The sequence below is a fragment of the Neofelis nebulosa genome, chromosome 8 (genome assembly GCF_028018385.1).
Source record: "Neofelis nebulosa isolate mNeoNeb1 chromosome 8, mNeoNeb1.pri, whole genome shotgun sequence".
NCBI lineage: Eukaryota > Metazoa > Chordata > Mammalia > Carnivora > Felidae > Neofelis > Neofelis nebulosa.
The window spans coordinates 54,032,626-54,045,557 of NC_080789.1; the positions used below are offsets into that span (position 1 = coordinate 54,032,626).

General features: G+C 32.6%; 1 protein-coding gene across 5 annotated transcripts in view; it reads right to left on the bottom strand.

Moving 5' to 3' along the window:
• Positions 1-12,932, bottom strand: part of MON2 (MON2 homolog, regulator of endosome-to-Golgi trafficking) — a 124,132-nt gene that overhangs the window by 8,009 nt on the left and 103,191 nt on the right. For all 5 annotated transcript variants that reach the window (XM_058742162.1, XM_058742163.1, XM_058742161.1 and 2 more), the window contains 5 exons: positions 12,037-12,227; positions 6,525-6,585; positions 5,315-5,438; positions 2,823-3,030; positions 83-165 (listed from right to left, as the gene is read on the bottom strand). In XM_058742162.1, the coding sequence (XP_058598145.1) occupies positions 83-165; positions 2,823-3,030; positions 5,315-5,438; positions 6,525-6,585; positions 12,037-12,227 (667 nt within the window). The remainder of the gene's footprint in view (positions 1-82; positions 166-2,822; positions 3,031-5,314; positions 5,439-6,524; positions 6,586-12,036; positions 12,228-12,932) is intronic.

Here is a 12,932-nt window from a genome sequence, read left to right on the forward strand (position 1 = left end):
GTTAACTTAGTAATAGAAAAGTATATCAGAAATAGAACATAAATGTTATGAGTTTAGAATAACTGAGTTTCTAAGCACTTACCATTCTCAGGCTGAGTTTTCTTAAGTGAATCAATGAGAGTACTGACTGCTTTTAAAACAAATATAATTTCTGTTACTTGTTGCCTAAAAAACAGATGGGAAATTATTTCCATCATGATTTTAAGATATGCCATGTGTGTTTACTAGGTTTATACAAATAGATATATTTTTGGAAAAATACTGAACACAATACAAAGTTAATTTTAGTTTTAAATTCTTATTAAAATATTTTATTAACATATACTTCAGTGTGCAAATAAGATTTATAGTTATTTTTACCATAAGTTATCAATTTCAAAGGGAGGGGGAGGCAATCTCTTCAGGCAAATCTAAATTGGTAAGATAATTGTAAAATATTTCATATAATTATTTAAAGTTAAGACATTTTATAATATATGCTTTTAAGGCTTCTCTACAAAAATGGTTTTTTTTCTTTTTAACTCCTTAGCACCAAAAGGGATTTGCCAAAGCTTAAATGGAAATAAAAACCACTATTACCTCCTGACACATATTTTATCATGCTGTTAAAAGAACATTTAAAATTATAATAGTACTTGTTTGATTTTCTAATACAACAAAAAGAAACATGCTCAAAACTAATCCTAAGGCGTCTCCTATTTGGAGACATCAGTAATGAAGAATGAACTTGGGAGTAAAGGATGAACAAGAGTAGCTTCATTCCCTTCTTTATCCCTACATAGTTTCCTCCCTTTCCCCTCATTGCTGACACCAATCTGTATTTTCATTCTGCAGAAAAAATTTTTCTAATACTATGACAGAGTACTATTTCAAGCCTCCCTTTGTAAGCATAGAAGAAGTTACTGTGTTGCAATGTAGTTTAGAAAATAATGTAATGATACTGCATCAAACACAGGATGATACAATACAATACTTTATAGGACAACTATAAGTAAGACTCAATTTAAAAGCAATAAACACTAAAAACATGAAAAATGAAGGAAAAGCTGCTTTCTGAAGTCAAATAATATGTTATAATCTAGTAAATAAAAATATTCCAAGCAAAGCAACTTTATTACTGCTTTTCCAAGTATACTTCAGAGATTATGATAAATCAATTTTCAATCATGCCCATAACCAAATTACTAACACTTGTCTTCGGAATGCTTTTATATATAAATCTGAATACGAGGAGGTATAATTTATATTTTAGAAATTCAAAATATAGTGGATCTTAAAAATAGAAATACAAATGACTATTAAGCATTGGTAATTTTAAAAAAACCAAACTACCATGTAACTATTTTTCATTCATCAAATTTGAAAAAGATAAAATAAATCATAAAATGGCAAATAATTTTAAAATGCTAAAAACTGAGAAAAGGACATTTATATACTTCTGGGAGAATGTAAATTGGCAGAAATTTCTTGTAGGCAATTTGGAATACATATCAAAAGCTTTAAAAATGTTTTTATCTCAGGGCACCTGAGTGCTCAGTTAAGCCTCTGACTTCAGCTCAGGTCATGATCTCACGGTTTACGACTTCAAGTCCTGCATCTGGCTCTGTGCAGTCAGCTCAGAGTCTGAAGCCTGCTTCAGATTCTGTGTCTCCCTCTCTCTCTGCCCCTCCCCCTGCTCACAGTTTGTCTCTCAAAAATAAATAAACATTAAAAGAAATTTAAAAAATGTTTTTATCTTTTTCTTTTTTTTAATGTTTATTTATTTTTGAGACAGAGAGAGACAGAGCATGAACGGGGAGGGTCAGAGAGAGGGAGACACAGAATCTGAAACAGGCTCCAGGCTCTGAGCTGTCAGCACAGAGCTCGACGCAGGGCTCCAACTCACGGGCTGCGAGATCATGATCCGAGCTGAAGTCGGCCGCTCAACCGACTGAGCCACCCAGGCGCCCCAAAAATGTTTTTATCTTTTGACAAATAATTCTAACTCCAAAAATTTATTATAAGTAAATAAGAATGTGCACAAAGATTTGGGGCTGATGATTTACCTCTCCAATAGTACCTCAAGAGATGGACCCATAATGATTTTTGAAACTCTATCTTGACTTTGATAACTCTATCTTCCAATGGTATTTTGTTTCATTTGTTTTGCTTTAAACTCTAATTCCCACATAAAAAAAAATAGATTGGTGACATAACTCAAATTTATGATTACACTTTTTGATGAATTCTGATTTCTATCCCAACTTTGATTAGCTTTCGCTTTGCAGAAAGACCTAGAGCCCCTTCCACTGACACAGCTTGGCTAAGTGGGAAGCAAATTAGTTTAGGAACAAGGGCTTAATTAAGCAAACTAGATAAAAAGAAGATCTAAAATGCTAGCTGACTTGTAGAGAAATCTAAAAAAAACTGTAAAACTAACTAGGAAGTTCCCAGAGTATGATTTATCAATTATTTTCTCTCTAGAGAGATCCACACCTATGTGCTCATACAGATCCACAAGTCCTTATCCAGAAATCCTTGAGAAAACATATTTTAGAATTCAAAATTTTCTTTTAAATCCAAAAAGGAAACTTGGTACACATATCATATATTACTTAACCTTCATGACGAGTCTGAAAAAGCATCCCAAAATAAAATGCATTAATATATCTGCAGCAAAACTTATAAATATTTACACCATATAAAATAAATAAAATTATAAACAGCTTCAGGTTACATTCACATCACTTATAAAAACAACTTGGTGCTCAAAGCTTTTTTTTTTTTTTTTAATTAATAACTATGACAGCATATTCCCTTCATCTATAAAATAAAATCTATACCTTGGAAGAGGGCATTTACCACTTAATCTTTCATCCTCTATATAGCGATGAAGTACATCTTGAGACCTCTTTAAAAGTACTGAGAGTGCCATTCGTGAGATATAGCCTTCTTGAGGTGTTGTGACTTTGTTACTGAAGGAAAACTGGAGCAATGTTTCAAAACACATTTTCGAAAATTCCTCTCTCAAACGAATATCAATCTCTGCTTCTGTAAAATTAACAATTTTTGATGGTTAATAGGAAGTTAAATTAATAACCTTAATGATAACAATTTAGCAAGCTAGGAACAGAAGGAAATTCTTCAACTGATGAAGAGCATCTATGAAAACCTTACAGCTAACAGCATGTATATAATAATTTTCCCCCTTTCAAGACCAAAAACAAGGCAAGACTGTCAACTCTCATCATTTCTACTTAGTATTTTTCTTGTCTTGTTTTTTTTCATACTCTTTGACAGCACTATAAAATACTTCTCAATGGTTTGCCACAAGGTCAAGTTTGTGATTTTTCTTTCTTTCTTCTTCCTCCCTCCCTTCCTACTTTCCTCTTAGCGACATCTTTCTAGAGCCAGACCTGAGCTCTATTCTGGACTAGCTGCTCTCTAGACCTGCTGTCCCGCTATCTCCTAGAACTAGTCTTTGTCATAGCCTGGGAATTGTTTTATTCTCTTATTGTATATCCCACTTCCTAGATCCATGCCTTCCATTTCCTTGGCTTACTCCTTTGTTTTCATGGAGCACATTCTAGAATGTCTCAGAAAGACTATTCTGAATAGGAAGTAACATTTTTGAGAACTTGCATTTCTGAAAATATCATTACTTTACTGTGGTACTCAAAGAGTTGTTCCTTAGCAGCATCAACATCACCAGAAAACTCGTTAGAAATGCAAATTCTCATATCCCACCCCATACGTACTGAATCAGAAGCTCTGAGAGTACAGCCCAGCAATAGCTTGCCCTTGCAGCTGATTATAATACATGCTGACATTTGAAAATTACCATTCTACGCTTATACTCTGCCAACAATGGGCCCACATTTAAAACTCCTTAAAAATCCTTTCCATTTCTAACTCTCAAACTACTTCATTGGTGTCTTTTAGCATACGGTGCTGCTACTGAAAAGTCCAATGTCCTCTTGATACAATTCTTCTGTGTTGGACTTTTTTCTTTTCTTTCTGAAATCTTGTAGAATCTTCTCTTTATCCCAGGTATTTTGAAATTTCCTAACAACATGCCTTCTTGTGGATCTTTTTTCTTTCACTGTTCTGGTCACTGAGTGGCCATTTTTAATTTGGAGACTGATTTCTTTAGTTTATGTATTTGATAATTTCCTCTGTTAGCTTTGCTCTATTTTCTCTTTCTGGAAGACCTATTGTCAGATGTTAGACCCCTTGGATTCATTTTATTTCTTTCTTCTTATGTTGTCTACTTTTTGTCTTTCTCTACTTCCTGGTTTACCTCCTTATATTTTCTTGTAACCCTTCACTGCACTTGTTATTTCAGCTGTCACATTTTTAGTTTCTGTGAGCTCCTTCTTATTCTGATTCCTCCTTGTTAATAGTATTTCTTTTCATGCATATAAATCTTTTATCTCTTTGAACATCCTAATTATAATTGTGCTTTTTTGGAGTAATGCTTTTATGGCTCTGAATTTTATCTGTTTCCTCTCAGTTTCTTTTACTCCCTCTTTGTTTTTTCTCTTTCATGTTGAAAGATTTTCTCTGAAAGCTTTGGCTATCAGGTCATACTTAAGAATGGTGGGGACCAAAACTGATCCCAGGAACCTAGGTCTTTATAGAAGCCTGGTCCTGTTTCTATGTATATGTTTCTATGTATATGTTTAAAAAAAAAAAAAAAAACCTCCAAGTTAAAGTCGAGAAGTTTGTGTCCAATGGCAAAGTCATTGGAAGAATGTCCAAATACCTTCCTTACTTTGGTATATTTAATACTATAAATGGCAAGAGGTATCATCAGAAACTGCTAGAAAAAGTATACATGGCAACTCAGTAATCCTTATTAAGCTTAAAGTATTTACATCTGATTATATTGTTTGTAGCACATTTTATAAAAATGTATCTAGAAATTTTTATATACTCTTTAATAATAAAAAGTTGACTGTATTAATATAAGTAGTATTTAATTATTTTTTCTGAGACTATTATTTTTGTTAAATCTGCACTTTACCAGATCACTTTTAAAACTTGTTTGGGCTGCGAAAAAGAAGTGCTGTAATTTGTGAAGTAAGCAGTATGAGAGACATCTAGTGGCCAGACTACACACATTTAAATGTTCTTCAAAGTGCTTAGCACAGTTTAACAGAATATTCACATTTTCCCCTCAGAAAGCTTAATGTTCTATCATGTTCTTAGAAATTACCTTAACCATTCTCCAGTTTACATTTTACCATAATCACAGGAGTAAACATTTATATAGTCAGCTTCTTCCAAAGTACTTCAATACTAACATTTTTAATACATCATTAAAATAACATACCTGTAAATGAAGATGACTGAGAATGTATTGAGCCCTTATTAAGCATAGTCATTATCTGACCAACAAATTCCTTAGGAATAAAATTGGCATAAGGTAGTATCTCAGTGCTGATAAGCTGAACTACCTACAATAAAAGAGGCAAACTCAAATGCATTTTTTTTTCTTGAAAGAGACCAACTCAAATGACAGTATCTAGAGTAAAACCTAAATTTTATTTTAAAAGAAAATCAGCTAAAGAATCTTCCTTGAAGTACACAAACATTTTAATGTTAACATACAGGATGAGTAGTCCATTTCCCTCATTTGTCTTAGTAATAATAATAAATTTATTACAAAATAGTCAATACTATAGACTGTTTACTATGCAACCATTTTAGTAAATGTTGATGTTATATGAAATGTATCCATGCTAGAATAAAGTATCCAAAACAGAATTAAGAATAAGATTGAAATCACTTTTTATAGCCATAAATGAGACAAAAGAGAAAGGAAAATTACATTCATTTTTGTTAAATAGCTCATTTCTAATATATAATGTGTTATTTTGCCCTTTGAAGAAAAAGAAGAAAAGTTTACAAGAGTTTTAATACAGAAATGGACAAAAAGCAATATTTTATACGTATACTTTTTTGATATACTTTAAAATAATTTACTTCATTTACTTAAAAGTTCTTTTATCCTGCTTAAAGGAAAATCATCAAACCACCACCCCCAACAAAAAAATCTATAACCAAAAAAAACTACTTCTTTAAAGTCAATTTATAATCAACAAAATATATTCTTTAACAAGCTCTCATTATGTGCTTCAAGAGTTTGAGAGGCTCTATCTACAGCTGGTTAAAAAGAAAAATCTAAACAACTTATTGATTAGTTTGAACGACAAACACCTGGTTTGCCAAACTGTAGCACAAACTCTCAAATGCATGCTCAATGACTGAGATTTTACTGAATCAACTACTTTTTAAAATTATTAAGTGGACACAACTATGGATCTAGACAATATACACACAACACAAAGCTAACAAATAAAAGGAAATCATGTCAGTGCTTTAAGAACCAACCTTTAATCTCTGCGAGAGTTTTAAAGCTTTTAGGTTCAATCTTAACTTACTACCCCTACTTGTTCTTTCAGCAATTTCATAATTTCAACATTTCTACTATTTGGTTTGCACAAATGGTTACAGGAAAATGTTTTAAATAGCTTCCTCACCTCAACGTCAATACTTTCATTTCTTTGAAATTCTTGAATAGAGAGATTATCTGGAGGTATGCTAAAAAATAAACAAATAAAACACTTGATTTTTAAAAGTAACATGTTCCTTGGAAATAAGCAGTATTCAAATGACAAAAAGGATTTATTTTCTCACCCAGGTTAGACATTACCATTTATTTAAAAGAACAGTATTTTTAATTAAAGTTATTAGTATAATAAGGACTATACCAATTACAAAATGAATTTCTTAACTACAAAAAATGCTTGGTCCAATCCTGAATTAAATAAAATCTGTAAAATTAAACTCCTTTCAGTATTATGAAAAAAACAATAAAAAGTGAGGGGTATTACTATCATCTTCAGCTACAACAAAAATTACTACTGTGAGGATACCTGAATTCACTTACATTGCCAGTGACTTAAAAGAGTCTTGGTTATCTGCTGAACCCATTCACTCAGAGACTGGCCATTAATCACTAATTTGTAATAAACACAATGTATTAAAGATCTTTACATTAAAGACAGAGAACATCAAAAACAAAACAGGACTGATTCAGACTTTCTAAAGGAGAAAATTATTCCAGCAAGATCAATGGAAATCAGTAATTCTGAGAGAACCAAGGTGAATTCTAAACCATGTGGCTCCTAATTAGAATGAGCGGTAAAATGGTATTAAACTTACAAAGCAGTGAAATATTAACTACTTAAAAACAGCTGAGAATAAGATGTTAATGATTGTTACAGCTGAGAATAAGATGTTAATGATTGTTACAGTAATGACAGCGAAAAATTACAGAGCCAGCCACTGTACTAAGAGCTTTAATTTGTATTATTTCATAAGTTCCCAGAGTAACCACATGTAGCAAGTATTATCCTCATGTAATTGACAGAAGAGGAAACTGAGGCTTTGAATGCTGGTAAAATGACCAAGAATGTACTGTAAGCAAATGACAAGGCTGCAATTTGACCCTAAACTTCTCTGGTATTTGAGCCTAAATTCTTCTCTTTCATGTTGTAAATGTAAAAGCAGTGTTATCTTAGATTTAGAGTTATAATATACAGTTTTGTATCTAGGGCTATTTTTGCTCTAGCATTATTTGGTTTTTCTATTTATAAGTATTAGAATACACACAAGCACTCGTGCACATGTACTCTGTTATGGGTACCATATCTTTACTTGATTTAGATGTTTTTCATTCAACAAATATTTATTGAGTATCAGATGCTTTGTACCATATACAGCATATATACAGCATTGAGTTTGAGCAAGATCGTGTTCAAGATCCCGCTGTGAACAAGATGCACTTAGTCTCTGTTGCATGAAACTTGCATTCTGGGGTGCAAGTCCTAGACTAATTCTATAATCTGCTAGTAGGAAACTACAGGAAAAATTTTAATGACATGTACCCAAACTGGAACCAATGGTGGGAATTTCATAACTGCTACAACTAATGTAGCTTCACAGATCCTATCTGTATCTCTGGAGATAAAAGCTGTGTTTAATTCTAATTTATAATCAAGTAATATAAGTGTTCAGTGATACAAAAAAAAAAAACCGTGATAATGGTGGAGGTAACTGAGGATGGGCTGACTATGAATTAAAAAAAAAAGCTTATTAGGAACAGACAGTAATAATATAAATGTGACAGGGATCATGTATCAAACACTGAAGTGGATTTTAAAATATTTTATGAGGAAAGAAAGCATACAAAGTCAGAAACTCAAAAGTTCACTCCTAATTCCAGAGATCAAAAAAATCAGGAATTATTTGATGATGCATAGGTTAAGTATTCTGGTCTCAAAACTCAAACTAATGGTTATTTTTTTAACTTATAGTTAGTATCCTTACTAAACACTTTGAGCATATCAAAAAAATTGGTTGAGCTTCTAAAAAACTGATGATTAACACAGTTTACCTATAAATTATAAGTAGAGATGGTGAACACTGCAGGTAGAAACGGGCCATATAAGATCCTTAATTCTCTAAGATGGAGGTAATTTTAAAAATTATCTTCACAAATATTTAGTTGAAATAAAATAACTGATAAAGTATGATTTGTATTTTTTGTCAGTTCTCTCTGCATGGTACATTCAAAAAGTGTAATGAGATACAATTTCATATACTATAAAATTCACCTTTTAAATTATATAATTCAGTGCTTTTTAGTATCTGCACAAAGTTGTGCCACTTCTAATTCTAGGATATTTTCATCACTCCTGAAACACATTCTGTACTTTGACCAGTCACTCCTCATCCTCTCCTCTCCCACCTGTAGCAACCATTAATCTACTTTCTGTCTTTACGCATTTGCCTATTCTGGATATACCCCATAAGTGACATCATACAATATATGGCCTTTTCTGTCTGGTTTCTTTCACTTAGCATAACATCTTCAAGATTCATCTATACTGTAGCATGCATACATCAGTATTTTATCCTTTCTTATGGCTGAATATTCCAATCTGTAGACATACCACATTTACTTTATCCATTCATCAGGTGATAAACATTTGGATTGTCTTCATTTGGGGCTATTATGACAAATACCACTATGAATATTAGTGAACAAGTTTTTGTGTGAACATGTTTCATCTGAATTCTTTTGGGTAGTACTTAGTGATTTTTAACTTAAGGTCCACAGACCATTTGTATGAATTCCCCCCCAGCCCAAGTGTATTCTAGAGGACAAGCACCATGTTTCAGTACTCCAAGGATGATTGAATGAACTCCTAATAAACTTCAAGTGTCTACCATATTACAGCCTTTATGTTTTTCATCTTTAATCATGTTTTTTCTTTTTCTCCTTTCAACTATTTATTTATGATAGTCTTCAATGATGTCCAAAGCCTTCATTTTCTTCTAGCTAATTTTGATTTTATTTGTATTTCTTTGTTATTATACTGCCTTGCCAAAACAGCTTAAAGAACAAAAGAAAGCTAAGCATTATAAAGGCATGGTTATTCAAAGTCTTAGAGTGTATATTAAGTTAAAGGACTTATAAATGTTCCAAGATGAAATATGCTCAAATATTAGTATTATATAAAAACTAAGGCCTTATTATTCCAAGCAACATTCTGAAACACCCTACTGTTCAATATTACTGATGAACTTCAGTTATAGAACAAGTACATATATGACATAAAATAATATTTTGTGATTTCCAAAGTAATCAATTATTTGAAAAACAAAAAACAAAACCTCATGAAACTGAAAATGTGCATTGTTTTAAGTTCTCCTAGTGAGCATTGCCATTTTTAGCTTCAGCTAACTAATCCAAGTTTTCAATTTGAGCTTTAAAATATTTTTTGGACTATGAAATAAAAATGACCAGTCCAAGGTCAACAGGAAGTAGGTGATAGAGTCCAAAGTAGGTCATGACTTTCAATGTAGGGTAGGTCTCTACTACTCCATGTAGTAGAAGGCTTAAATCTATAAGTAGAATAACTACAACTTAGAACACTGATTCTGTGTTACTGACAGCTGAAGTCAGTATCTTTATTATTTTCTAGCCATTATACACAATTCCAAATTTAGAAGTAAATTTCCTACTCCTAGTTATTTACAGTTTTGGTCTTTAAAATTCTAGTTTAAAATATGGCTTTTTGATGGGAAAGGATACGGATAGCATCACTTTCTCTTAAGGAAAGGAAATAATGAGGATAATAATAGTGGTAGCAAGCATTTTAAAAGCACTTACATGCCAGGTACTACTCTAAGGAGTCATTTATTTTAAGTGACTTAACCCTCATAATGACCCTATGAGTTAAGTATAATTCCCATTAACAGATAAGGAAATGAGTTCCTGAGAGGTTAAGTAACTTGTCCAAAACATCTCAGTTATAAAGTAATACAGTCGAGATTTGAATCCAGATGGCCCCACTCCTAAATCAGTGCTCTTACCCACTATGCTGTCTGCTTTCTTAAGTAATATGATTTTCAACATACTCAATACACCCAAAACTTTAATGTAAGCAGGGCTGCCATTGGGCTAAAAACTATAATGAATTATAGTACGACTGCATTAATACAAAATGACATAAGATGTACAGTTTCTATTATTAGGCCTTTTGTTTCATTGCCTACTTTATTGTACACAAACACATAAAATTAATTTCAGAAAACTGAACTTAATAAAATAAGAACAAAGTTTGGAAAATGAAAAATGTTCAATAAGAAACCTGAGAAGTAAGATGGTAGAAAGACCCAGCCAAAAGAAAACAAAGAAGTTTTACTCATTGCCAAAAAACCTGCTCTAAAAGGTTATATTATTATGGGACACCTGGCTGGCTCAGTTGGTGTAGCGTGCACCTCTTGGTCTTGGGGTTGTGGGTTCAAGCCCCATGCTAGGTGTAAAGATTATGTAAAAGTAAAATCTTTAAAAAATAAATAAAAAGAAAAATAAATAAAAATTAAAAAAACATAAAAATAAACAATGAATAAAAATAAATAAAAATAAAATAATAAAGCAACATGAATATACAGACAACTGAGAAGGAAAAAGAAAAGTTTAAATCTCTAAACCTATTTGATTCATACAAATTAATACAGTGATTTTGGGCAATGGAATCCACAAAGAAATTCAAATTTTCAGAGTTACAGATAAAAAGATAATTTGTTTCAATGTGCTTTGAGTCCTTATAATTTTCCTGCAAATACAGAGCATGCTTGCATTGGTATTTACAAGATTTCTAGAGATGAGATACATAAGAAAGTAAACAAGGGGTACTTGGGTGGCTCAGTCAGGCGTCTGACTCTTGACATGGGCTCAGGTCGTGATCTTCTTAGCTTCCTCAAGTTAAAATCTTAATTATGACGCATCCATATTGTCTTACAGACTTCTGTCTTAAAATCAAAAATACAGGGCACCTGGGTGGCTCAGTTGGTTAAGTGTCTGACTTCGGCTCAGGTCATGATTTCACGGTTTCTGAGTTCGAACCACGAGTGAGGCACTGTGCTGACAGCTCAGAGCCTGGAGCCTGCTTCGGATTCTGTGTCCTCCTCGCTCTGCCCCTCCCCAGCTCTTGCTCTGTCTCTGTCTCTCTCTCTCAAGAATAAACATTTAAAAAAACATACAAACAAAAAAACCACTGTAGGGGCACCTGGGTGGCTCAGTGGGGTAAGCTTCCGACTCCTCATTTCAGGTGAGGTCATAATCTCACCGTTCATGGGATTGAGTTCTGCAACAAGCTCTGCACTGACAACGCAGAGCCTGCTTGGGATTCTCCCTCTCTTTCTGCCCCTCTCCTGCACATGGGCTCTCTCTCTCTCCCTCTTTCTCTCTCAAAATAAATAAATAAGCTTAAAAAAACAAAAACAGTGTAAAAAGCAAAAATCTCCATTGCTCATGATAATGTACCTAGTGGATAAAGGTCTACTCAGTCTTGCTTCGTATACAACATGGCAATCTTAATAATTACTTTGTTAATGAGTAATGAGAAAGATTGTTTTTAGATCAATCACAGGTACTTTTTGAGAGATTGTCTTAATTGTAAAATTGAATGAGCTGACCTTTTAGTAAAGAGAAAGTCTTCAAAAGTATTGGCTAGTTCTGGCCACATACTGTCAAATTTTCCAGAAGAAGCATGCTGCCGGGCAACAGGTAGCCCAATAGAAAGAACTTTGAGGAGAGAAGATACTGCTAGTTTCCATGTGCTTTCAGAAGGGCAGGAATACTTCAAACTGAGAGGAACCCTAAGGGTCTGTGAAAATAAAGACAATTTAAGATATGTATTAATTAAAATATATAAATACAACTTTAATTACTTAGAAAAAACTATAGCAAAGAGAAAAAAATAAGAGCACAGGTATTTTCACTTAAAAAAAGGATATTATTTTCTAGAAAAATCAGTATTTCAGACATGGTCCTCAAATCCTACTGCCTAAAAAGATATTCTGTTTCCATTTTATAAACAATGACCTTGAATGAGTAACAACCTTTTGAACTTCAGTTTCTCATCATAAAATATAGGGATGTTATCCAAAAAGATAGGAATAGTAAACTTAAAATTTCGCAGTTTCTCTCAACTTACTGTTACAGAATTAGAACGTTCTGCCATATTTTTCCTAGCAGAAAATAATTTGACTGATGGGGTTCTCCCATTTAAGAAAGATCAAGACCTTGTATTTTTTCACTATTGGTTAGGTAAATATAACCTAAAGCATCAATACTTTGAAGTCTTATGTTTTATCTCTAAAATTCTTTGAACTTTATGTTCTACTCTAACATTTTAATGTACTTTTTCCTTTTCCAAGTTATTTCAGTAAGTTTGATAATTCAGAAAGACTGTTTATACCTTAACCCTTGCAGATACAGAAGTAAAGCATCTGAGTTACGTATAGTGATGTGACTGTGATGTTGGGATTTACTTTTTAACTGGTCAACTTTTGAGGTAGGTCACTATAAA